Raw genomic sequence first — 24,295 nt, forward strand, 5'->3', positions numbered from 1 at the left:
CTATTCATACAAAGTTCAAAAACTAATCTATGTTATTAGAAGGCAGGATGGTAGTCCCCCCCTCGGGGTTGGGAGTATTTTGAAGGAAGCACAAGGAGGCTTCTGAATTCCTGGTCATGCTAATCTGGATGAACAGGTCTGTATGCAAATGTGTTCACAATGGAAAAATACATGGACAATACTAATGATGTACATGCTTTTCTGTACACAAAAATTACCAAAAAAAGAAAAGAAATCAGCCTCAGTCTATTGCTCAAGTCTTTCCTTGCTTCAGAGTTCTCCTCTGATGAACATGAACTCAAGATAACTCATCCTGCATAAATGATATGGCATGCCTTGGGATTATGGATTAATTTTAGCCAAGAAAAGGGGATTACAAAATTCATCTTCTATTTTTATATGGCTGACATGGGTATAAAGAACTACAGTGGAACAAGGATAAAGTGAGGAGAAAACATGGCTAGGACATATTTGCAAGACATGAAAAGATAAAAGAAAGCACACAAAGGGATTTTGAAAGCTGATATAGGTACTGGAGAATCTGTGTTGATCAACTCCCCAGCAAGAGCCCTAGAGAGAAAGGAAAAAGTGGTAAACCAACCTCAGAAAAAGAGGTGGTTGACACATCAAGTGGGTCATGAAAAGTCTCTGGATTCCTTTAGACTATTAGAAAGAAAACTCTCAAAGATTTGTAGAAGCAGGAGTAGAAAGTTTCCCTGTGAAAAAGTACAGGCTGTCTTTGGTGGCCAGAAGCCAACAACCCAATTAAAATAACTATCGCTACTAACACTCACAAAACCTGCAGCTGATTTTGAACTTTGAACACTGTTTTATTTTTTAAAAAAGTACACAGACATAAATATTGTAATCACTTATGGGACTGAGATGCAAAGAAAGAAAAATCTCCACTGGGCTAGAGACCACTGTCAAAGCAAATCTGTTTTTAATTCTTTTTTTTTTTTTTTTTAATTCTCATAAGTACTCTGGAATGGACAATGTTCAAAAACGGTAGGAGCTTTAAACTATAACAAATAACTTTAACAACAGCTTCATCTCTTTGTTAGAGTTTTGGAATCAGAGAATCAGCATGAAAAAAAAGTAGTGTTGGAAAGCATTTTAGAGGTTGTCTAGTCCATCCCTGGTCTTATTTCAGCAAAATGGCCTTAAAGAATTTCACATGTTAAAAATACATTCTATTTTTGAACACATCCAGATAAGGAGATTTCTCTCCTTGGTATCCCATTTCAATGACTGTCACTCTGAGGAAAGTTTTCCTTAGATACCTCCTAAATCTGGTCATGCTGTTTAAGCTATTGTCTGTTTGTTTTATTCTTAATAAAGATGGAAGATAAGTAGTATCTGTTCTCTCCATAATGACAAATTCATCTTATAATAACTTCCAAACATTTTTTTTCTCATTTGCAAGACATTTTCACATAGATTATCTATTTAGCCCTTGAAATATCTTATTATTATCTGTACCATTCTACAGATGAGGAAATTCAGGCTTAGAGAGTAAAGAAATTTAGGCATAGGGAGGAAATGCGACAATCCCAAGGTTACTCAGCTATTCAGTGGTTTGGCTCAAACTCAGCTACTCACTTCATTTATAACTGTTGCTATATCACTAACCTCCCAACCTCCCCCGATATCCCACCCTGAACAATGCCAGAATAAGAAAATGTATTTTAGGACAGGCTTAGCGAATGTTGAGCAAAACTGGAGGGCTTCCATCTATAGAGAATCAATGTGTCATTTTATTTTTTAAATTGATGGTATGATTTTGCAGTGGATAATTGTGATTTGTGCCAGCATCATTCCTCTTCTTCTACTAACTGTACCCAGACTTCCCTCAGGGACTGTCAATCAAATTGCCCAGCCCTCCACAAAGCTAGCACAGAAGCTGGGCTAGACAAATCAGGCAAGTTTTCCCGGGAATATGAATCCTGAATCGGGTGACAGAAGACTGGAAACAGTCAGAGTTCATGCTTCTCTCAGATGAGTTCCACAGACCTGTCCTGGTTTCCGAGAGTTAGTCCTTCAGCTTCTCCTCAATTCTCCAAGTGACCTCACGGTCCCATCAATTCTTCTTCCACTTAAGTTAGCCAGTGTTGGCTTCTGTTGCTTGCAAGCAGAGAACCTTGACTGAAACAACTCTTCAGAGGCACAGATACCGACATATACTGATTAAGGTCTGCCTTTATTATGTGCTTACCATACAGGTGACAAATACTAAATTGAAATCAGTCTCTTAGAAAATTCCCTCATGTTGAAAAAAGTAGTACAGTAATTTTCTTGTTCAATTGATCAAAGGCAGGAACAAGTTGGCAAGTCCTCCAGAATCTTGGCTACATTTGTCTTTTGAAAAATGGCTTCTGGGAGCTGAGATTTCTCAGGAAGCAGAGAAAGTTCAGAAAGCTGTAAATGTGCTTAACCAGGTACTTTCCCTGTGACACGTCCTTTCCTAGAAAGGTTCTGGGAGGACCAGAATTATTTGTTGCAACATGTCCCCTCAACCTCTCCATCCCCAGGAGAGAGGGGAACACAGGAGTCGGGCCTGGAAACTGCTGGCTGGCTGGGCAAAGGCAGCTGCAGCCTAGGTGCTAAAAGAGCCCTGGTCATCAGGACTTTTGAGTCTAACAGTAGAAGCTAGAAGAGGTGACAGTGTCTACCCAACATTAGCATGTGGCTGAGTTCTACTCAATAACTGTCTTGAAGATTCATCAGATTCTTTTCTCTTCCTGGGGTTGGCAAAGGGAGCAAAGGCCTTTCAATACTTTGAAACTGCTGTAATACCTGGATTTCACAGTTCACAGAAATGATAAGCCAACAGTAAAGGGACACCAGGACCCGCTAACTGGAGTGATTCACTCAGTGAACAAAAGCTCCTACAACATTCCTGGCTTCTTGTGGGGGAGATAACAAATTATAAAACAAGAAGCTTGCTCACTGTAAGGTAACCTGCAATCGAATAAAAAAGTAAGGCATGTGTATATGAAACAACAACAACAAGCAAAGCAGGAAGAATGCCAACTACCAGATACAGGTAGTAAGTACATAAAAATCAGGAGTTCAAAACCTTGTGATCTATTTCCCCAAGCTGTAACTCAAGACAGTTCTTAGCATGTTAACATAGAAATTTTATTGAGCTGATTTCAAGGCCCAAAGAATAATCAGAAGAGTACGCCTGTATAAGACAGGAAAGCATAAAATAATAGTGATGAAAACTGTACCTTTTGGAAAGTAAGAAATGACAGAGTAATCTATCTCATCATTGAGTGCCTTGTACCTAGTGGAGCCTTAAATGGATCTTTTGATTTGACTAAGCAACAAATATTCAATCCCTTTCAACATCAGCTATCAACACTTGTGTTTAGGAAAAAGGCAAAGTAATATTTAGAAATAAATAAACCCGAGCTCACAGTATTCAGAAGTCCTCAAACACATTCTCTTACTTGGGCTGAGTCCAAGCAGCTCACCTATAAATATTACTTGTTTGGGAAAGAAAGTCCAAGAACAGGATAGTGGATACACGCCCAGGGAGGAATTAATCTGTTTCTTTGGTAAAAGTTTGCAATTTATTACAAGCTCCCCTGGAAATGAAGATCCTGGGAACACTGTGTAAGGGCCCTGAAGAGACATGCAATGCAATGCCACTACCTGGGGCAGAGGTTGTGGCCTGGACTCCCCTTGACCACTGTGCCAGCCCCCAGCTAACCAGTGAGACTCTCAATTCAATGTAGTAACACTTACACAAGAGCAAAAGAAATTCCCACATTTCAGCATGGCAGTCCCCTAGCTAGACCAACTTCACAGCAAACAAAACCGTGAACAATTCCTCAGTTAAGAACGGGCCATATCGTCTGTAAGCTACGTTCTGCTTTACAAAATATATGAACTTAGAAGCAAGAACAAAGTTAGGCTGGACAATACTGGAAAATGTTTGTTTTTATTAATGCTACTACCACAGATTATGGCCAATGTGGCAGTAGGTGCAAAGAAGCTTTTTAATAAACCAAACGGTTATTTATGTTATATCTTTAGGGTCACAAAATAATACAAATCACAACACACTGCCTCCAAGTAATTGCTAATAAAATGCACACCAAGTCCTTTAAACTATTTATAAAATATTAGAGCATACTGTAACCAGAAACTTCTGTAGAAAATTCTAACCAAGACATAAAATATTATTATTATTAAGTAGGTATCATAAATATAAGAAAACAAAAAATTCAAACTTCTTAGCCTGGATTCAAAAGCTTTCAGAAGCACATTCTAAGCCTTTTTTTTTTTTTTTTTTTGGTTCTTATTTCTTCAGTTCTCCTCTATAGGAATCCTGTTCTAGTAAAACTGGCCAATTTATACACTGCATGCACATACCTTCTTCTGAACATCTACTCTAGCCTTTCCTCCTCCCCAAAGTGCCCCTCCCTCAGCTCTGCCCTTGCCTCTTTCTGGACTGCAAATTTCTGCCTAGCCCTGGTTAACCTTCTCTGCCTCCCTGACAGCCCATTGCATTTATTCCCTTCTGTATCAACAGCTATCTATTGATTTGAATAATCACTTCAACAATGGTGAGGGGCAGGAGGGGAGGCTTTCAGCTGTTTAAGCTTACAAATTATTCACCTATTCATAAAGCAAGTATCTTTTGAACACCTACTGTGTACAAGATACAATGCCAGGGACAATGAATAATGCCAAGATGGAACTGACACAAGATTTACTTTCAAAGAGCCTAGAAGCTAGTCAGGAAAATAAGATCAATACCCAAATCATCATAACTAATACAAGCTAGGCAACTATCAATACTCCAGTATGGGTTCTGCAAGAGGGTGGGATCACTTAGTACCACAGGGGGAGCAGAGAAGAATGAGGAGGAATCGGCAGTTGGGTGGAACAGGAAGGAGACAGACGACATTATTTCCTTAATAAGCTTTAACAAAGGCAAGGAGGGAGCAGAGCTCAGGAAGTTAATGGAGGAAGCAAGGGGTGATGCTTTAAAATTCATACACGTTGTAGAGAAAATGGAGCAAATGTGAACGTAATTTATATCATGAACTAAAGGGAATTAAACATATTGAGGAATTCAGATGTCAGTCACTATATTAGGCAGTATGTTAAGTAACCAAGAGATGTGGGGAGATTTCACAGGATAATTATGATCTCTGAGAAAAATCTGTATTATTATAACGTTTTATGATGTTGACTTTTAACTGAATGGTACCCAACACGGTAAAGTCTACTTAACTAGAATTGATACAAAGAGCTCAAATAACACACATTAAGCATTCTTCAATATGTTCTATGAATAGGGGATAAATTCCACATCATCTTCTACATCTGTGTGTCTGTACAATGAATGATCTTCATATGAAAATTTAACATCAAGGCGAGACCCTGAAGGATTCTTCTGAAGCACCAAGAAAGATGATTTTTTGGTATAATTAAGAAGACAGTATTATATTTTAATGTGTAAACTGGCAATATGTATGTATATATGTAAAATACACAAACAAACATCAATTACACCACACATGTGGTAACTCAGGCAGAATTCATCAGATCATCATGTTATCAACCAACTGTAGATTGGAAAAGTCACTGGCATTTAAAAAAAATTCCTTCTACAGAATAGTCTTACAATTGCAACAAAACAAGCATGCCACCTATTTCAGAAACTCATTACACTGAGATTTCTTGGGGGGTGGGCTGGGGGAGGGGGGGACCCTGATCCTTTTAAATTCAGACTGCTTCCATATCCAGGCAGCCTCACCTGATTCAGGTACCATACTCCCATGAACCTACCCAGATCTTTTCACTCTTGAGAGTAAAAGCAGGGAGGGTTATTTGTGGAGAGACTCTTGTTGCCATCGGAAAACTAACTGTGAAGGTATCAACTAGATAAGAAGCAGCCAGTTGATTTCAAAGAACCACCCCCCCAAAAAGAAATGCCCGATTTGAAAATGATCTGAATATTTAGAAGCTTCTAAATGGTAACAGAAGTGGAGGTACAGAGAACTGCTTTATTTTACCTATGATTCATGTTTGTGAGTTACATCTCAGTTAATGAGTCACACTGGGCATGTCAACTTCTTCTTAGTACTCATTGATACTGGTATATGGAAATGTCCTCAAGAGTAGATTATCAAGAGTACTGAGAGAATGGAAGTTCTGACTGAAGGTCCTAAAATAAATGTAGGTGCAAAGGTAGCGTTTTGTAAACAAAAACTACCAACGTATAAGATCAGCATCTACAAGTTGAAAGGAACAAAGACTACATCCATCAGTAGACATACTGATTGATTAACAGGAAGACATTTCTACAAATTCCAAATAGATTCCGCTTCCCTTATAAATTCCCAGCATAAACTCAAACCTGGAGACACCCTCAGATGCACCAACCTTGTTGGGCATCATGTAGCTATAATATTTGGAGGGTGAGCAATTACAGCAACTGTTTTCACCTGAATAAAAAAATCTGATTTTCTATTTCAAGTAAGAAAAAATGCTGGATATTGGGAAAGTTTGCTTGTTTTCTAAAAAGCTAAAAATTAAAAAAATTTTTTTCCCCTAACCCTTTCTCAAGTGATTTTAGAAGTTTCCATTACTTTAATACAACTCCAGGGAAACGTGTTTGAAAGGTTACTGGAAGTGACAGATGGGCCTATTTTGAAAGAAAATTAAGCCTGTGGTACTACTGAAAGGAAGTCACGAAATCCAAAATTAAACTGGACAGAATGGTCTTAAGCTGTTTTTGTTCTTTTTTCAAGGGAGTACAAAGAGTGGGAGGTTGAAGCAAGGCCACTGCTTCTCATCTGAATCCCCTCACTTGGGTCAATTTGTCTTGAACTGACAAACTGTCTTCTTAAGGTAATGTGTGCCCCTACCTTTTAAACATCCATGTATCTATTGTCGAATATCCAAACGTCCTTCACTGATATCACTAAGAATACAACTCCAATTTTTTATAGCTGTAACTTTAAAGACTTAAGAAAAAAAAAAAAAACAGTTATAAACAACTTGTTGAGCCATTGAAAGCCCCGTTTAGGATGAGATGGAAAACGTCCATTAAAAAAGTCACCACATCCCAGCTCTTCCCAGGAGGAGCTAGGCCTACCTTATTGTGCTCGTACTTGTAGGGGATCTTGAGCGTGTCCATGGCTCTGATCATAGCCTGCATGGCCGTGAAGATGTTCTGATACACCAGCTTGGTGAAGCCCCTTTTGTCTTCATCAGAGTAGCCCGACCCGTGGATGATTCTCATCTGCTTGATAAACGTACTCTTGCCACTCTCTCCTGTCCCTGAAAGAGAAATGACGGCAGCGCATCAGACCATGAGACCTTCTCACAGTCTCCCAGACAACTCAACTGGGAACAGGCCTTGGATGTGACATCTCCAAGGGCCTGCCGAGAGGGGCATCAAGAGAGGGGGAAAGGCCACCTATGGTGAGCACTCAGCAGAATTAGAGGAGTGACAGTCCATTTCAGAGGCAGATGAGCTTTAAAAAAAAACAAAAACAAAAAACTGTCACCTCTTTGGAAGCCGCTCAGCATGGAATTTTGATAGTGATTTGTAACCACGTATCTTATATGAAACACAATAAAAATAGCATCGTTTGAACAGAATAAACACTTGATAAAGCCTCTTCCCTGGAGAATGTCTGAAATGATTCCAGGAGGCTGGGGTGTTTAGCCAGGATTTGGATCTGAAAATGACAATGCACTCACACAAATGCTGGTCAGAGAGTGGTAAGACAAAAATGCCTGAAAATTTCTAGACATTTTCTCTTATTTTAAAATGGGGTATGTGGAGAACACAGTACCCAGATAAGATAAGAATCAGCATTTTTCAGGACAGCAAGTATCAACTGTATTTATTTCCAGGGGCTTTGGTCAGCTGAGTTATGCCGAGTAACCACTGAATCCAGAGAAGACACAGTGACTCTCCTTCCTTCTGCCTACTCTTAACTGTGACACAGAAATTTACTGTTACTGGATTTTTTTCTTTTGTGTTCTCATTTTTCCCTTCTTCAATATTCCTTTTCAGTTACCATAAGCCTGAAGATAATTCATAACAAAGCTACAAATGCCTGTGGGGAGGAAGAAAAATGGAAACATGAGATCATTTCACTGAATGACAACAACGTATTTCTTCTACAGTGAATCTGAAACTATGAATCTAAAAACTTCATTTTTTAAAATATAAGTGGTTTTGGGAGTATGTAACTTCATTTTGGAATATCTCCCACTCACTTTCAAATTTCCTTGAAATTTCCAAAACAATAAATGTCTTTGTCTTCTCCTAACAATGTGGGGGAGAAAAAAAAAAAGTTTTTTGGATATTAAACATGGAAGAATATAATAATAATACACAGGATGACTACAGCATCCTCGTTGCCATCTCCTATCAACAAGGCATTAAAAAAACAACAACAACAAACAAAGGCGGAAAAGAAGAACTAAAAACTAGGAATACAACATCTGTCCTAATTTTGTTTGGTTTTTCTGGTGGTTGGATTTCATTACTATCTTTATAAACAATCATGAAAAATTCAAATAAGTATTACAGTTTTCATAGAAGCACTCTTAAATGACTACAGATGTCTTGGTAAACACAGAAGCCTCACATAGTTACAGTGAAAGATGATTTCTAGCCCCACAGTCCTGTGGTCACCAATTCCTTTATCCTTTTCATATGACTTTTAATAAAGTGATCTGCAATTTCTTGAAATACAAAATGAACACTTCCTTTATCATTTTCACATGACTTTTAATAAAGTGATCCGGAATTCCCTGAAGTATGAAGTTAACACTGCAATGTGAATGCTATCAACCCATTTTAACAAGATTAATTCCAAGGAGTTAAAAATGAACTTCTTATAATCCCATCCATGAATACTGGGGAAAAAAAAACCCAGAAAGTATCTAAAAAGCTACAAAATTGTTTCTCATTACCAATCAACAATTTATAGAAAGAAACCAGTATATTTACTTTCTGAGCAATTCAGAGTATGGAAGAAAAAGACCCAAATCGCTTCTCTGTGTATTATCCTTATCCCAGAACCAACAGCTTGCTCTGAGGGCCCAACGAGAGACATAATCATCAAATCAGAATCTCTGCCAGTCTTTTCCACACCAAAAACAAGAAGAAATCTTAATATGTGAAGTTAATGGTATGAAAAGAAAAGGAAAGAGAATCGAGCAAGAGGCCTCCTCCTAGCTGAGAGGCTTTTATAGACTTACCCCCTCAAAATAAAATCAAGAAAGTAAGAGAAGAAATCTAAACTACACTGGCTTGTGTGTCACTTCAGTTGTGTTGGGCAAGAGCAGTCAACGTTTAGCCCCTCTTGGGATCTACACTAGGCCCCTAGACATCACCCTAATGAAGACTCCAATTATAGGTGGAATACGGGACCCAAGAATGAATGAAATGGGGAGAGATTAAGAGGAAACAAAAAAGAATCCAAAAATCAACTCCAAAGTAAGATATGCTCCTGTTGCCTCAGATACACCCAGGGATCCCCTCTCTCCATTTTACCGTCTTGCTTGGTGCCCCAGGAGGCTGACTGGGAAGGATTTCACATCAACAGCTCTCTTGTCCTTGGTCTTCCTGGGTTTAGTCCATAGGAGACACCAGGAGGAGACCAGAGAGCAAGAGAATGAGGAAGGGGTATCTATTTCCCCAGTTTGCTCCCTGCAAGGGAACCACAGATATGCTGTGTCCCCTTCAAAAGGCCACAGCTCCTGCTGGGTGGCCCCCTCTGGGTGCCTGTACCTGCTCCGTCACCTCGCTGGCCCCTGGTTACTGCACTCATTAGCCCTCACTGGTTACCTACACCTGGTCAATACCTTTGTAAACAGTCCCTGAACAAGACTCTTCTCAGTCACCTAGCTGGAGTAGGCCATTTGTTTCCTGCTGAGACCCTGACAGGTACAAATAGCCAAAGGAAAGCATGGGCAGCTTAATAAATGAAGGAACAGGAAGGCAAGGGAATGGAAGTACCCTCTCTTCTTCTTCTGCCCTTTCTCTATAAATCTTGCTGCTTTTTTTTCTAGTCACTAATTCACTCTTATAACACTCTTCTGGAAGCCAATCATGATGACAGAGCCCAAAACCAGAATCCAGGGCTCGCTCCTGACCCTCCCCCAAAAGTACTAATATATCTAATACTTGTCCCCCATAGCATGTACACGTGCGCCTACTGTCTCCCAGCAACACACACTTTAAGACTAATCTCCAATCCTGACAGGGGAAACAGTCAGTCGTCTCCACCACCTGAATATCCTCTCTCTTATAAAGGAACCAAAAGAAATTTGTGTTCAACCCTTTATACTTTGCCACTTTGAAATACACTGTCATTCTATCCTTTCAAAACTCTATGAGACAGATGTCTTTTTCCTCATTTCATGGAAAAGAAAAGGCCTTGGAAAGGTGAGGCATCTGAGCTAAGATGACACGGCTGGTAACCGGCAACACGAGAGCTCGAGCCCAGCCTTCAGCTGCCCAATTTGGGTTTGGCAATACTTCCACAGTCATGGCTGCCCAAATCCAGGATAATTAACTTCTACTGCCCGCAGTCTAAAAATGTCTCCACCTGGCTTTGACCACATTCAACTTTCATCCATCTAAACCTAATTCTGAATTTCTGAATACTACTTCAATTAATAGGGAGTCATTTTGAATCTTGGTACCATCTTCCAAGACTGGCCATCCCTCCCAGGTAAATTTCACTCACAAATTTAATACTCACACTTTGATTCTATTGTATAAATGCAGCAAATTCAAAGTGAAGGCAAGCTTCACTTAAGAGAAAATCTGTGTAACGCCAATGCTATAGGTACAATGATAAAAGTAGTCAAAGTATTATTCTGTACTATGGACTAAAACATCAACCAAGCAAAGAACTCAGCTTCCTTGTTCCGTGAAGAGTTCTATCATGGAGACAAATTAACAATTCTTCACTAATGTGTAAGCCAAATTTCATGTTCTTCTCCTATTTTCATAAACTTATACAATATTCTCAGGGTTTGAAATGGACATTTTATTTTATTTAATTTATGCATGTTAATGGTTCCCTCCCCCCTATATTTTGGCTGTGCTGGGTCTTCGTTGCGGTGCATGGGCTTCTCATTGCAGTGGCTTCTCTTGTTGTGGAGCATGGGCTTTAGGTGCGCGGGCTTCAGTAGTTGTGACACGCCGGCTCAGTAGTTGTGGTTTGCGGACTCTAGAGCGCAGGCTCAGTAGTTGTGGCGCATGGGCTTAGCTGCTCTGCAGCACGTGGGATCTTCCTGGACCAGGGCTCAAACCCATGTACCCTGTGTGGGCAGGCGGATTCTTAACCACTGAGCCACCAGGGAAGTCCCAGAAATGGACATTTAAAAAATCTACTCAGGATTAGAATTTAAAAAAAAAAAAATCTGTTACAATAAAACAAACCCTCAGCTGTTCCAAATTATAAAAATGATGTTTCCTAAGGCCACATGGAAAGCATAATGAGAGACTTCACAATTCTTTATCTCTGAATGAAAGAAAGCAGACTTCTGCTAGTAGGTTGCTTTGTGAATCCAGTGCTGGCTAATCTCTTTTCACAGCACAGAGCATAAGTAACTCTTGACTTACCTAAAGAAATACAAATCTCCTATTTTATCAAAGCCATTGATAAAATAAAATCTAGGACGGAGCCCTTACATTAAATCTAGGGGGTGGGAGGCTCCATCTTTGCTAATTTGAATATATCTCCAATCATATTATTTAATAATAAGCATATCAACACACACAAGGATGTGAGTCCAGAAAAGTCCTGCTTTTCTCCTTCATTAGTCTCTATAAATGTGCTGAAAATTTTCTCTAGAAAAGTTATTTGTACCTTTGGTTAAGTACTACGCCTTTTCTCAGCCCAGCCCATCAAAACACGCAGAAATGAGACTATTTAAGAATCATGCTACTTGGGACTTCCCTGGTGGCGCAGTGGTTGAGAATCTGCCTGCCAATGCAGGGGACATAGGTTCGATCCCTGGTCCGAGAAGATCCCACATGCCGCAGAGCAACTAATCCCATGCGCCACAACTACTGAGCCTGCACTCTAGAGCCCACAAGCCACAACTACTGAGCCTGTGTGCCACAACTACTGAAGTCCGCGCGCCTAGAACCCATGCTCCGCAACAAGAGAAGCCCCCACAATAAGAAGCCCGCGCACTGCAACGAAGAGTAGCCCCCGCTCGCCACAACTAGAGAAAGCCTGCGTGCAGCAACGAAGACCCAATGCAGCCAAAACTAAATAAATAAATTTATTTTTTTTAAAAAATCATGCTACTTAAAAAGGCCACTTCATCCAGCATGCATAATTGATTTTGAGGGATACTTTTTTCTTCCCTACGCACTGGATCAGGATAAGCCACAGAGAGCAATCCCGGTTCACTTCACATGTCCTTCCAGCAGGCCAAACATCAAATACGAATTTATATAATATCCTACTGGGGAGTGCATCACTTTGTAAGCTGTTAGAATATGGCACATTCAACATACACGCTCTCTCTCACACACGTACAATCTGATGCTTTAGGCTTTGCCAAGATCTTTTCAACACACGAGGATTTCCACGTACAGCTTCTACCACAGATCCGTGCTTATTCTACGTATCCTACTCATACTAACCATCTATACCTTTACACTGATTACTCGGCCCATTCTCAAGATGCAGTCTGTAATTAGCTCCCTCCAATTAATCTCTAAAAGCAGGACAATTTTTTCTTTTTTTTGGCTTCTTGCTCAGCATGTTGTTTTTTTAAAATTTATTTTACTGAAGTTTAGTTGATTTACAATGTGTTAATTTCTACTGTACAGCAAAGTGATTCAGCTGTACATACATATATATATGTATACATGTATATATATATATATATATACACACACACACATTCTTTTCCATTATGGCTTATCACCGGACACTGACTATAGTTCCCTGTGCTATACAGTAGGACCTTATTGTTCATAGGACAGTCTTTCTTATCCCACACCCTACCTGACAGTTTTAAATCTAATAATACATTACCTTCTTAATGGTAATGAATTGTCATTTATTGTTGAAAGCAATCATGGACTCAATGGTTCCTTCTTTCCCACTGAAGTTGGATTCCTGGGCTACACTTTTATCTAAAGGGCTGTGAAGCACAATCCACGTATACACAAGAATTGCTCAGTGCCCTAAAAATGTCAGTTACGACTATCACTGTCTGAAGAACGTGGTGGGACCCGTTTCCACACACGGCCCCTGGAAAACAATCACTGAACACTTCGCTATCAGGAACTTCGAGGGTTCATTCCTTTTATCCTGAAAGAAAGTCAGAAAATAGACCTTCTCAGGGCCTCTTACAGGCTCAGGGAGACCCACACCACTGCCACTTTTTTTAGGCTCCCACCCAGGAAAAAGAAGAAATGCCAAAATAGAGTCCTAAAAACTGTGGTATTTAAAAGCTGTACAATGAATATATTCGTTTTCTCCTTCTAGTGCCTTTCATGACTGTATTTGGAGATATTGTCAAACCATCAGAAGTCTACATCTGAAGCCTTTAATTAATGTGAAAGCTCAGGCGAAATGCCCCTGCCCTCTTGATTGGCCAGCACCCAGATAAAGAGCAGCTAAAGAACAAACCCAAGTCTCATGGAGCTCAATTGTAATCCAAGTATCTGTACTTAAGGTCCATTGGTTTAGGCCAAGAGTCTAAAATACAGAATCTCAGCACCACCAAAGCTGAACCTGGGCTATTTCCACATAAACTTTGATAAACCAGAACCAGAAATTTCAAGGAGGAATTTTCTACCCACAAGCACATCATCAACCAACCCACACCTGCAAAGACTTAATAGCACTGAGATAAAAGTGATTTAATAACATTGAGTCAAAATGCAATCCATGTGTTGTCCACATTCTGGGTTATATACTTAAAAACACACGTATTCTGCCTCCCGCCCATTTTCCTCCACTTAAATTGGAAGCCTGCTTGTGAAATTGAACAGCTCTAATACCAAAGTCACCATTACTTCCTCTCCTTTAAATTTTCTTTTTTTTTTAAATTTATTTTGGGCTGCGTTGGGTCTTTGCTGCTGCACGCTGGCTTTCTCTAGTTGCGGTGAGCGGGGGGCTACTCTTCCTTGCGGTGCGCGGGCTTCTCATTGCGGTGGCGTCTCTTGATGCGGAAAACAGGTTCTAGGCGTGCGGGCTTCAGTAGTTGTGGCACATGGGCTCAGTAGCTGTGGCTCGCAGGCTCTAGAGCACAGACTCAGTAGTTGTGGTTCACAAGCTTAGTTGCTCCACGGCATGTGGGATCTTCCGGGACCAGGGCTCAAACCCGTGTCCCCTGCATTGGCAGGTGGATTCTTAACCACTGCACCACCAGGGAAGTCCCTCCACTCCTTTAAAGACTGTGCTTTAAGGGCAAGGGTTGGGAATACTTGACTCTTTACCCCCAGCAAGGCTGAAGAAGGTTCTAGACAGTTTTTAAAATGTAGCATGGTAATTAACTGAATTTAATATCACCAACTGTGAGTGGAAACTGAATAGATGAGTAGGTTAGTAGTAACTAGGACTATTAATAATAACTCTCATCCGGTTGTTTTTAAAAGGAATGACAGGCAAAATGCATTCAAAATGCAATCTATTGAAAATGTTTTGGGAGAGGGAGATTATCTAGTCCTGGGCTTCTCGAAGTAGTAAAACCCTCCTGGGTAAGGTGCTTCCAAGGTTACTCAAACACACAAGAGCGTTTTCTTAGAATCTCCATTCTACCATCATGTGTTCATTGTAAACATCCATGTATGAAAAACTAGCATCAGTTGACTGCACCACCTTCTGAATATACCAAAAGCCATTAAAATGTACACTTTAAAATGATGGATTTTACGGTCTGTGAATTTTATCTCAATTTAAAACATTTCAAACTGACATCAGTATAGTTTGGAGAAGAACAGGAAGTTTCCATGAATTTTCAGGCCAAACTTCTTCAAAAAGGTTACTCTGAGCCAACCTGCCCAACCTCCCCTGCACCCCCAGACCCCTCCTCCTCCAGGAGCGCCTGTTCGCTCTCTTCTGCCTCGGGATGTGTTTCGGAGAAAAAGTTTAAGAAACCCTGAACTCACTTATTTTACAAAGGAGGGAAGGAAAGTGACCTGTTCAAGGCTTGTGCTGGTTGAAAACTTATTAGGAGGAAGATGGACTGTAATCTACCAAGGCCTCCTGTCTGTCCAGGGCTCTTGATCGTATGTCCTTGTAAACTCTCTTTTTATAAAACATTTTTCCAACTTAAAAAGTTATAAATATTGATTATGGAAAATTCAGAAAAACAGAAGAGGAGTTTTCAAAATTGCTAAAATCTGAACATTTTGATATATTGCTTTCCAGATTCCTTTTCTAAGCAAATGTTATCCTAAGAGTGTCTGATAATTTAACAATTCCTGTCACAACACATTTTGAGTACTTCTGATTTTTCACTTTTATAAATAATGTTGTGATAAGGAAAACATCATAGAAATGCAATTAGGTGAAAGAGTTGTAAAGGCTCTGGCCATCCTATAGTAGTACCAGTTGACACATCCATCAGATACTTCTTTCCCCACTTTTTTTTTAAAGCAACGTTACTGTGACATAGTGTTTTGTAATAAGAAATAATATTCTTAAAAGCTTTTGCACAGCAAAGGAAACCATAAACAAGACGAAAAGACAATCCTCAGAATAGAAGAAAATATTTGCAAATGAAGCAACTGACAAAGGATTAATCTCCAAAATATACAAGCAGCTCATGCAGCTCAATATCAAAAAAACAAACCCAATCCAAAAATGGGCGGAAGACCCAAATAGACATTTCTCCAAAGAAGACATACACAGATTGCCAACAAACACATGAAAAGATGCTCAACATCACTGATCATTAGAGAAATGTAAATCAAAACTACAATGAGGTATCATCTCACACCGGTCAGAATGGCCATCATCAAAAAATCTACAAACAACAAATGCTGGAGAGGGTGTGGAGAAACGGGAACCCTCTCGCACTGTTGGTGGGAATGTAAACTGATACAGCCACTATGGAGAACAGTATGGAGGTTCCTTAAAAAACTAAAAATAGAATTACCATACAACCCAGCAATCCCACTACTGGGCATATACCCTGAGAAAACCATAATTCAGAAAGACACATGTACCGCAATGTTCACTGCAGCACTATTTACAATAACCAAGACATGGAAGCAACCTAAATTGTCCATCGACAGATGAATGGATAAAGATGTGGCACATATATACAATGGAATATTACTCAGCCATAGAAAGGAACAAAACTGAGTTATTTGTAAAGAGGTGGACGGACCTAGAGTCTGTCATACAGAGTAAAGTAAGTCAGAAAGAGAAAAATAAATACCGTATGCTAATGCACATATATGGAATCTAAAAAAACGGTACTGATGAGCCTAGTGGCAGGGCGGGAATAAAGACACAGACATAGAGAACGGACTTGAGGACATGGTGTGGGAAGGGGAAGCTGGGACGAAGTGAGAGAGTGGCATGGACATATATACACTACCAAATGTAAAATGGATGGCTGGTGGGAAGCTTCTGCATAGCACAGGGAGATCAGCTCAGGGCTTTGTGACCACCTAGAGGGGTGGGATAGGGAGGCTGGGAGGGAGACGCAAGAGGGAGGGGATATGGGGATATATGTATGCATATAGCTGATTCACTCTGTTGCACAGCAGAAACTAACACAATATTGTAAAGCAATTATACTCCAATAAAGATATTTAAAAAAAAGAAATAATATTATTTTGGTCTTCATCCCAGTTTTTGGCACAGAGCTCCTAAAACCCTTGGAATTTCAAAAGCAAAGGGAGCATCAGAGGTGTTTTTGTTATGTTAATGAGGTGACTTTTGGAAAGTGCCTAAGGATGGGGACTGGTTACCAGGGGAACCAACCAGGAATAGAGAAGTGGAACTTTCAGTCTCACCCCTGACCTCTGGGGAAGGGAGGAGGAATTGGAGATTGAGTTCAATCACCAATGGCCAGTGGTTTAATGGCTCATATCCATATGATGAAGCCTCCATAAAAACCCAAAAGGACAGTGTTCGGACAGCTTCCGGGTTGGTGAACACGTGGAGATTTGGGGAGAGTGACACACTCTGGAGAGGACATGGAAGCTCTGTGCCCCTTCCCACTTACCTTGCCCTATGCATTTCTTCCATCTGGCTGTTCCTGAGTTACATCCTTTTATAATGAACCCACGGTCTCTAGTAAGTAAAATGTTTTCCTGAGTTCTGTGAGCTGCTCAAGCAAATTAATCCAACCCAAGAAGGGGGTCATGGAAACATCTGATTTACGACCCTTTGGTCAGAAGCACAGGTAACAACCTGGACTTGAGATTGGCATCTGAAGTGAAGAACAGTTTTGTAGGATTGAACCCTTAACCTGTGGGATCTGACCCTATCTCCACGTAGCTAGATCCTAATCTCTCCCACTTCAGAAATCTGTTTCTACCCTTATGAAATATTCTGCATATGCTGCCTATCCTGGTTCCTCTTTACAGCTCTGTGACCTTGGGGACGGTACCTGGCCTCCCAAAGCCTGTTTCCTCATCTGTAAATACCACTACCTACTGCTCTGCTCCAAGTTTTCAGTGGGTTAATCCAAGTAAAGCACAGTGTCTGATACATAGTAAGTACTCAATAAACACTGCCTATAATTTTCAGTGTAAAATCAAGCAGAAAAATGAGAGAATAGTCTGATACAGGGCTGGGGGAAAGGCAAAAACTAAGTAATCAAGAGAATAGTTTAATTCAGTATTTTTCAAAGTGAAAATTAATGCTTCCCAAATCCATGATGAACAAAATACCACAATTTTAAATAAGGCTACTTTATTTATAATAAAGCACAGAGCTGCACTGTGCCACATTGGCATCTGAGAAGCTGCTTTAAATTCTGTATCCAAGGCAAGTACCTTACTCACCTTATTCTAGTCTAGGCCCTGATTTTAATTCTCCACTCCCTAAATTAACTGATATAATCATCTCCAGTATCTCAATATTTCAAGCTATAGTGTTTGGATATTTTTAGCTTGAATTCTTTATTCACCATTTTATTGGGTACATGCTGCATTTTGTTGGGCGAATGCATACGTTCTTGTAGGTATCAGAACATAAGACACACCGTCCTTGTTTTCACAAGGGGAACACATAGTGTGAGTGGCAGATGACACATAGAAGATAGATGAATAAAACAAAAATCCGATGGAGATAGGTGCTATGCATTGAAGAATTAAAGAAAAATGAAATACAGAACGACTTAGGAGTGACTTTAATTTGGGAGGCCAGAGACAGCCTTTCTAAGAAGGTGCCTTTAATGCTGATATCTGAATATTCAAGATCTAGCCACACACACAGACACACACACACACACACACACACACATACACACACACACACACACACACACACACACACGGATTTGAACAGCAAAAAAATGGAAACACCATTCCAGGCAGTAAATCAGCTGACTCAGAGATCAAAGTGGGAACAAACTTGGCTGGTACGTTGCAGGTACAAGAGGGCAATGTGGCCGAGGTGTAGCAGTTACTGGGAAAGAGGGAGGAGAGAACATGGGAGCGTCAGCTACAAAGGCAGAGGCTAGGCAGAGGCTAAGTCACACAGGGTGCTGTATTTTAGGAAACAAGCTTGGATTTTATTCTAAGTGCACTAGACAGCTTTGGAGAATTTTAACCAGGGAAGTGATATGGTTTGATTTAAGCTAAGAAAAGAATTGATTGTAAGAACAAGCAAGTAGGGTATTTCAGTAATCCAAGCAAAAGGTAATGGTAGTTTGGACCAGGATGGCAGCAGACATGATGGAGAAAAGTGCAACAATTCAGGATCCAGTCTGGAGTTGGATGAAAAATGGGTGGTGAGGGGAAGAGATAAAACAGAGATAACTCCTAGATTTTTGGCCTGAGTAACTAGATGGATGGACGCCCTAGTTTCTTAGAGAAGCCTGAAAAGGAAAAGATTTGGGCAGAGAGAAGCATGTTCAGTTTGAAATGCTTATTCACTCCAAAGAGAACCACTTTTGTACACTTACAACGTCTGCTGCACTTACGTGGAGGACATACATGAAATACAAGATTCAGCTTGTGTCCTATATTCTCTGGGCCTTCAACAAAAGCAACAAAAGCCATGACTGAGGTCTTTATGCTAATGGATGAGTCAGAGCAGACTGCAACACTGGGGCTATAATTTCACTTCCTATAAGATAAAGTTCCTCATGTAAAAATATATGAAACTTTTTAAGGTCTAAGTTACACACACTTATCTGTTTCTTTATATTTACAAGGTGCTGATATTGCTACATGTACACCTCTTTAGAGAAAACTGGGACTTCAAGGAGTATTATTTGGGATGCATGAAGATACCATAAAAATACCAAATCATCATCATAACATTTTAAGAAGTAGGAACCCTTCAGAATAAATATCCACCCACAGACTTTTAACATTGATTTTTTCAGAAAATAAAAAACGTGAATAGTTAAGTGGTCCAGATTTTTAGGTTATACATAATCATAAACTGCATACTTTAAAAATGCACTGGTTGGAAAATGACCAGACATCACACTCTGGAAAGCACTCTGAAGGCCTCATCAGACCAGTAAATACTTGCTCAGAATAGAATGGCTCGTGTGGCCCTCCCTCAAGGAAAGCAACACATTAAATCTGTAGTGGAGGAACAGGCCCAGGACAGATCTGAAATGCCATTTTCCACTTCATTTCATATTCCACAGAAGATGATACACACGCAGGCGTGTGGGAAGAGCACCTGCCGAGGCTGGCCACACCAGCAAGAGCGATCCTCACGTGGTCCTCTGGCCTCCAAACGCTGAAGATGAGGGGAACTGGCCTGGAAGACCTCAAGGGCTACCTCCAGCTTTTGGATTTTATGTTTATTTTCCTTCTCTGTATGTAGTAGAGAGCATTAAAAATCGTTCATTATATTTCTCATGAAGCAGGGGAAAAACCTGACCTATTATTTTTACTATGTATTCAAATATTAATTCCAATGACTTGACTTAAAACTGTAGTGGCCTTCTTTCAAGGTTAATATGTCAAGATTTTTTTTTTTCTTTTACTCATATTGTTCTTCACTTTGAGCCTCTAAAAATAATTATCTTTTGAGGTAGGAGAATTAAGGTGCTGGAGGGAGCGAGCAAGCACTGCTCCAATTAAGAGAAGCAATGATCTGGGCTGTCTCACAAGATACATGCGTATTCAGATTGTATGCTTTTTGAGTTAATATCACTCTAGTATTTCAATTAACGACACTAGGAATACTAAGAAGGGCTTCTATATGTTCCAAGTCAGCCTAGTAAGCAAAAAACTAGGAAAGGATCCTGAAGAGACTGCACCATGGAAAACAAGAGTTAGTGAATCTGCTCACTCATGTAGAGAGCAGTTATCAAGCTAGCAGAGACTTTTAAAAGTTCATGTGGCATCTGAGATATGCTAAACTAAACTTACAGAAATGTTTCCCTTCTCTTAAAGGAAGAGAAAGAACAGGATTTTAAAACACACACATAAGCGAGCCAAACCTATGCATTGTTCACATTTTTAAAGTTGTCTCTTGGGGAGAAATGTTGATCAAAAACCATAGTACCTGCTGTGGGTGTCATTATTAGCATGAATACCACCCAGCCAAAGACTCGTAAAACTAATCACTTCCAAATGGCTCATTTGGGAGGACTCAAAAAACACACCATGGAGAGATGCGTTAGGTAATCATTAGGGTTCTCCGTTCCCCGAGAAGCATAAAATAAAAATAATTTTTATGATTCAGCTTTTTTAAAAAGCTGGCACATTTAGCAATGCAGGAGGAAGCGGTCCCTTTGTAGTTAATGCTCAGGAAGCTCTGAAGACAGGGACATGAGATGCCCTCTGTATTAGATATGAATACTCCAAAGCGATCTCCAATGATGCATCTTGGACATTGACATGTGCTGCCCAAAGAGAGAGGGACAACATCTGGTACCACCAATTGATGTCAAGACAATTTCCCCAGCCCATTAAAGAGTTGCCCTATGATTTGTTTTATTAATTTAAATTTTGTCCTCTAATTTATTTTGCCTGATGGCCATATGTTTCTCCACTGTTCAAGCCAATGACAATAACAGACATGCAGCAGAATGGTAATGGAGCAGGTCTGCCTTTTGCTTTTTACCCCTCCGGTTTTTTCAAAAATAGCAATGGTCAACCTGAGTCTCAAACAAGAAAGGCCTTTTTCCTTACTCTTTAGAAAGTTACGTGTGAAAATATGCCTTTTTACTGAAAGAAGAATATGACACACTCTTTGCTCAGAAGGATCACACCTAGAAACGTATAAACCAGTGGGCAGGAAAAAGGAAAGGGCAGACTTAAAACCAGATTTGCTCCTTGAGGAAGTAAAAGAGAAAAGCACATTTGTGCAATTTAGTAATGTTTAGTAAGGTTTGCACATATGATGGCTTCCTACCATTTGACTGATAAAAGAGGAAGTGAAACTAATTACCCTCTTAATTTAAATTGAGTCTCTCCTCTTGCTACACAATCCATGGGATTGTTCCAAGAAACAAAAATTAGAGTTAAAGGGAAAGAGACTCATAATCCAAGATAACGAATAGCTCTTGGTTTAAGGCCCCATGACCCAACAAATGTTGTCCAAATTATTATTAGTATATACTCATATGTGATTTCTTATAAACTGACCTAGTAATCCATTAATATAACATTTGAGGTTGTGTAACAATAGTCTGAGTAAAAACGAAACAATCAGAAACCAACCGTTTTATGTGCAGCCTTTTCTCTTTAATCACAGAAAAAATAGAAAAGTTCTTACGGCATCTAATGAAGGACTGCATTACCTAGACAGGGCTTGCTTACTTGAACCAGTAAAGAAGTTGGCAGAAATTCAATCAACTGAATGCAAAATATTAAAATAAAATTTTTAAAAAGGAAATATTGAATCACTAGGCCTTGCTAAGTAGAGTGATTACTTCCAGGCATCTGTAAAACCACACACATAAAAACGTGCACTTGTGTGCGTGTGTGTATACACACACACACACACACAGAGTTGGGGCAGGGCTTCAAAATCCAAATGCTTTAGCCTAATGCTGACACTATAATCACTTGCTTACCCTGTGATCTACCTACAGCTTTTCCAAGTATACTCACCACTGATTAGTTAAAAGCCTGTTAACACACTACATATTAACTGAAATGACTATTGCAATATTCTAGATATTCCTCACACAAAAGTTAAGAATATAGGTGAGGAAACATCCCCTTATCATGCATTCTTCTTAATAAATATTATGAAGGTGATTAAGTCATTGCTTGTTGTTTGTATTGTACTATAACAGATGCCACTGGAATTTTATAAAGTATGGGTAACAAATTTTTTAATAACAATTTCATTGAGACATAATTCATATAACCTACCACTCATCTGGTTAAAGTGTAGAATTCAATGGTCTATAGTAGATTCACCATCAGCACAATCAACTCTAGAACATTTTCATCTTGGGTAAGGAAACTTCAATGAGCTGCCAAACACCTAACTCACCAAAATATCAGACTACTTATTAGAAGAGCTTGCTGCTAAATGCATTCCCTCTCCTTTTAAAGTATATAGTCAGGGCTTCCCTGGTGGTGCAGTGGTTGAGAATCTGCCTGCCAATGCAGGGGACACGGGTTCGAGCCCTGGTCTGGGAAGATCCCACATGCCGCGGAGCAGCTAGGCCCGTGAGCCACAGCTACTGAGCCTGCGCGTCTGGAGCCTGTGCTCCGCAACAAGAGAGGCCACGATAGTGAGAGGCCCGCGCACCGCAATGAAGAGTGGTCCCCGCTTGCCACAACTAGAGAAAGCCCTCGTAGAGAAACGAAGACCCAACACAGCCAAAAATAAATAAATAAATATATAATAAAAATAAGTAAATTAAAAAAAAAAATTACTGAAGACTCCAAAAAACTTAAAAAAAAAAAAAAAGTATATAGTCATATTCGGGCTTTGCTGTAGTTGCTTTGTTCTTTTTCCACTAACACATGCTGAAGAGTCTGGATTTGATTCAACAGCCTATGAGGAATCAGTGAAAATATTTGAGGAGGTGTGAACTCTGTCCTAGGAATCCACTAAGAAGACAGGGGCAAGGCATGATGGATAGTTCAGGTTTTGCAGGGGAGAAACAAGACAATGAAATGAGACCAAAGAAAGCTATTGCAAAGGTCCAGACAGGAGAGGTCTGAGGCGGAACTTGTACAGTGAAAATGGGCAAGAAGGAAGGACTTGAGCAATACTGAAAAGGCAGAACAGACAGGTGTGGCTCTGGTCTGTGGCGGAGGGGGAGAAAAAAGGAGTCACAGAGGACACCGTGGCTCATGTAGGGAGACTGGGGAAACTGGGGCACCTTTACCGCGAATGGGGGATCCAGAAGGAAACACTCATTTCAGGGTGAAGCTGATGGGCCACTTTTAGATGTGTTGTGTTGGCAAATGCAGTTCCAGGGCATGGTAGAGACTAGAAGTGTAGTTCCAGAAATCATCTGGTTGGGCCTATGGAAGGGAAATGGTGCTAAGTGTGCACAGCTGAATCTTCAAGACAGCGGACAAAGGCATGTCCTGCACTGGTTGACTGAAGAAAGCTTCTGATGGGGTGGAAAGAGCAGTGGGAACCAGGAAGATGGGACTGAGATGGCCCACTGTCTCTCTACGTGCACACGGCTACCTGAAGAAGAAAGGGGAGTGCAGAGAAGGGCTGGGTGTGCGATCCTGCCTAGACTACTGTGGAAGACGAGGAGAAATGGAACCTCTCATGCCTGCAGTGTCACCTCTTTCTCACCGCTGCTCCAGTATCAGCTACGTCCCCACCCCCCCCCACCTTCCTAATCTGACATAAGGAATGAAGAGTGAGGAAGGTTCTAGAAATGCTGAAGAAATACATACATGTAGGGCTTCTTCTGGCAATGGCCATTGTACACCACCTCAGAAGCTCCACTGGGCCAGAAGCAAATTTCCAAATCCTATTAACGTATGCGACGGCTGGGCTTCAGCCATATGCCTTCAGTTTGATCAGAAAATTGTGATCCGCATCACAAAGAACTGTGTTCTTCAAACCTCTCCAGGAATATTTCAGTCACCTTATTGAAAGTTCACTTATTTTGACTAAAGTTAACTAAAAACTGAAAGAGTACAATTGATGTGCCAAACTACTGTTCATTGTCTAAGGTCTTA

At 40.2% G+C, this 24,295-nt stretch overlaps 1 protein-coding gene across 1 annotated transcript in view; it reads right to left on the reverse strand.

The window, feature by feature from the left end:
- Positions 1-24,295, reverse strand: part of GNAQ (G protein subunit alpha q) — a 288,439-nt gene that overhangs the window by 180,343 nt on the left and 83,801 nt on the right. The window contains exon 2 of the mRNA XM_082401495.1: positions 7,121-7,305. Coding sequence (XP_082257621.1) covers positions 7,121-7,305 — 185 coding nt within the window. The remainder of the gene's footprint in view (positions 1-7,120; positions 7,306-24,295) is intronic.

The sequence above is a fragment of the Balaenoptera borealis genome (genome assembly GCF_965194805.1).
Source record: "Balaenoptera borealis genome assembly, chromosome: 8".
NCBI classification, from domain to species: Eukaryota; Metazoa; Chordata; class Mammalia; order Artiodactyla; family Balaenopteridae; genus Balaenoptera; species Balaenoptera borealis.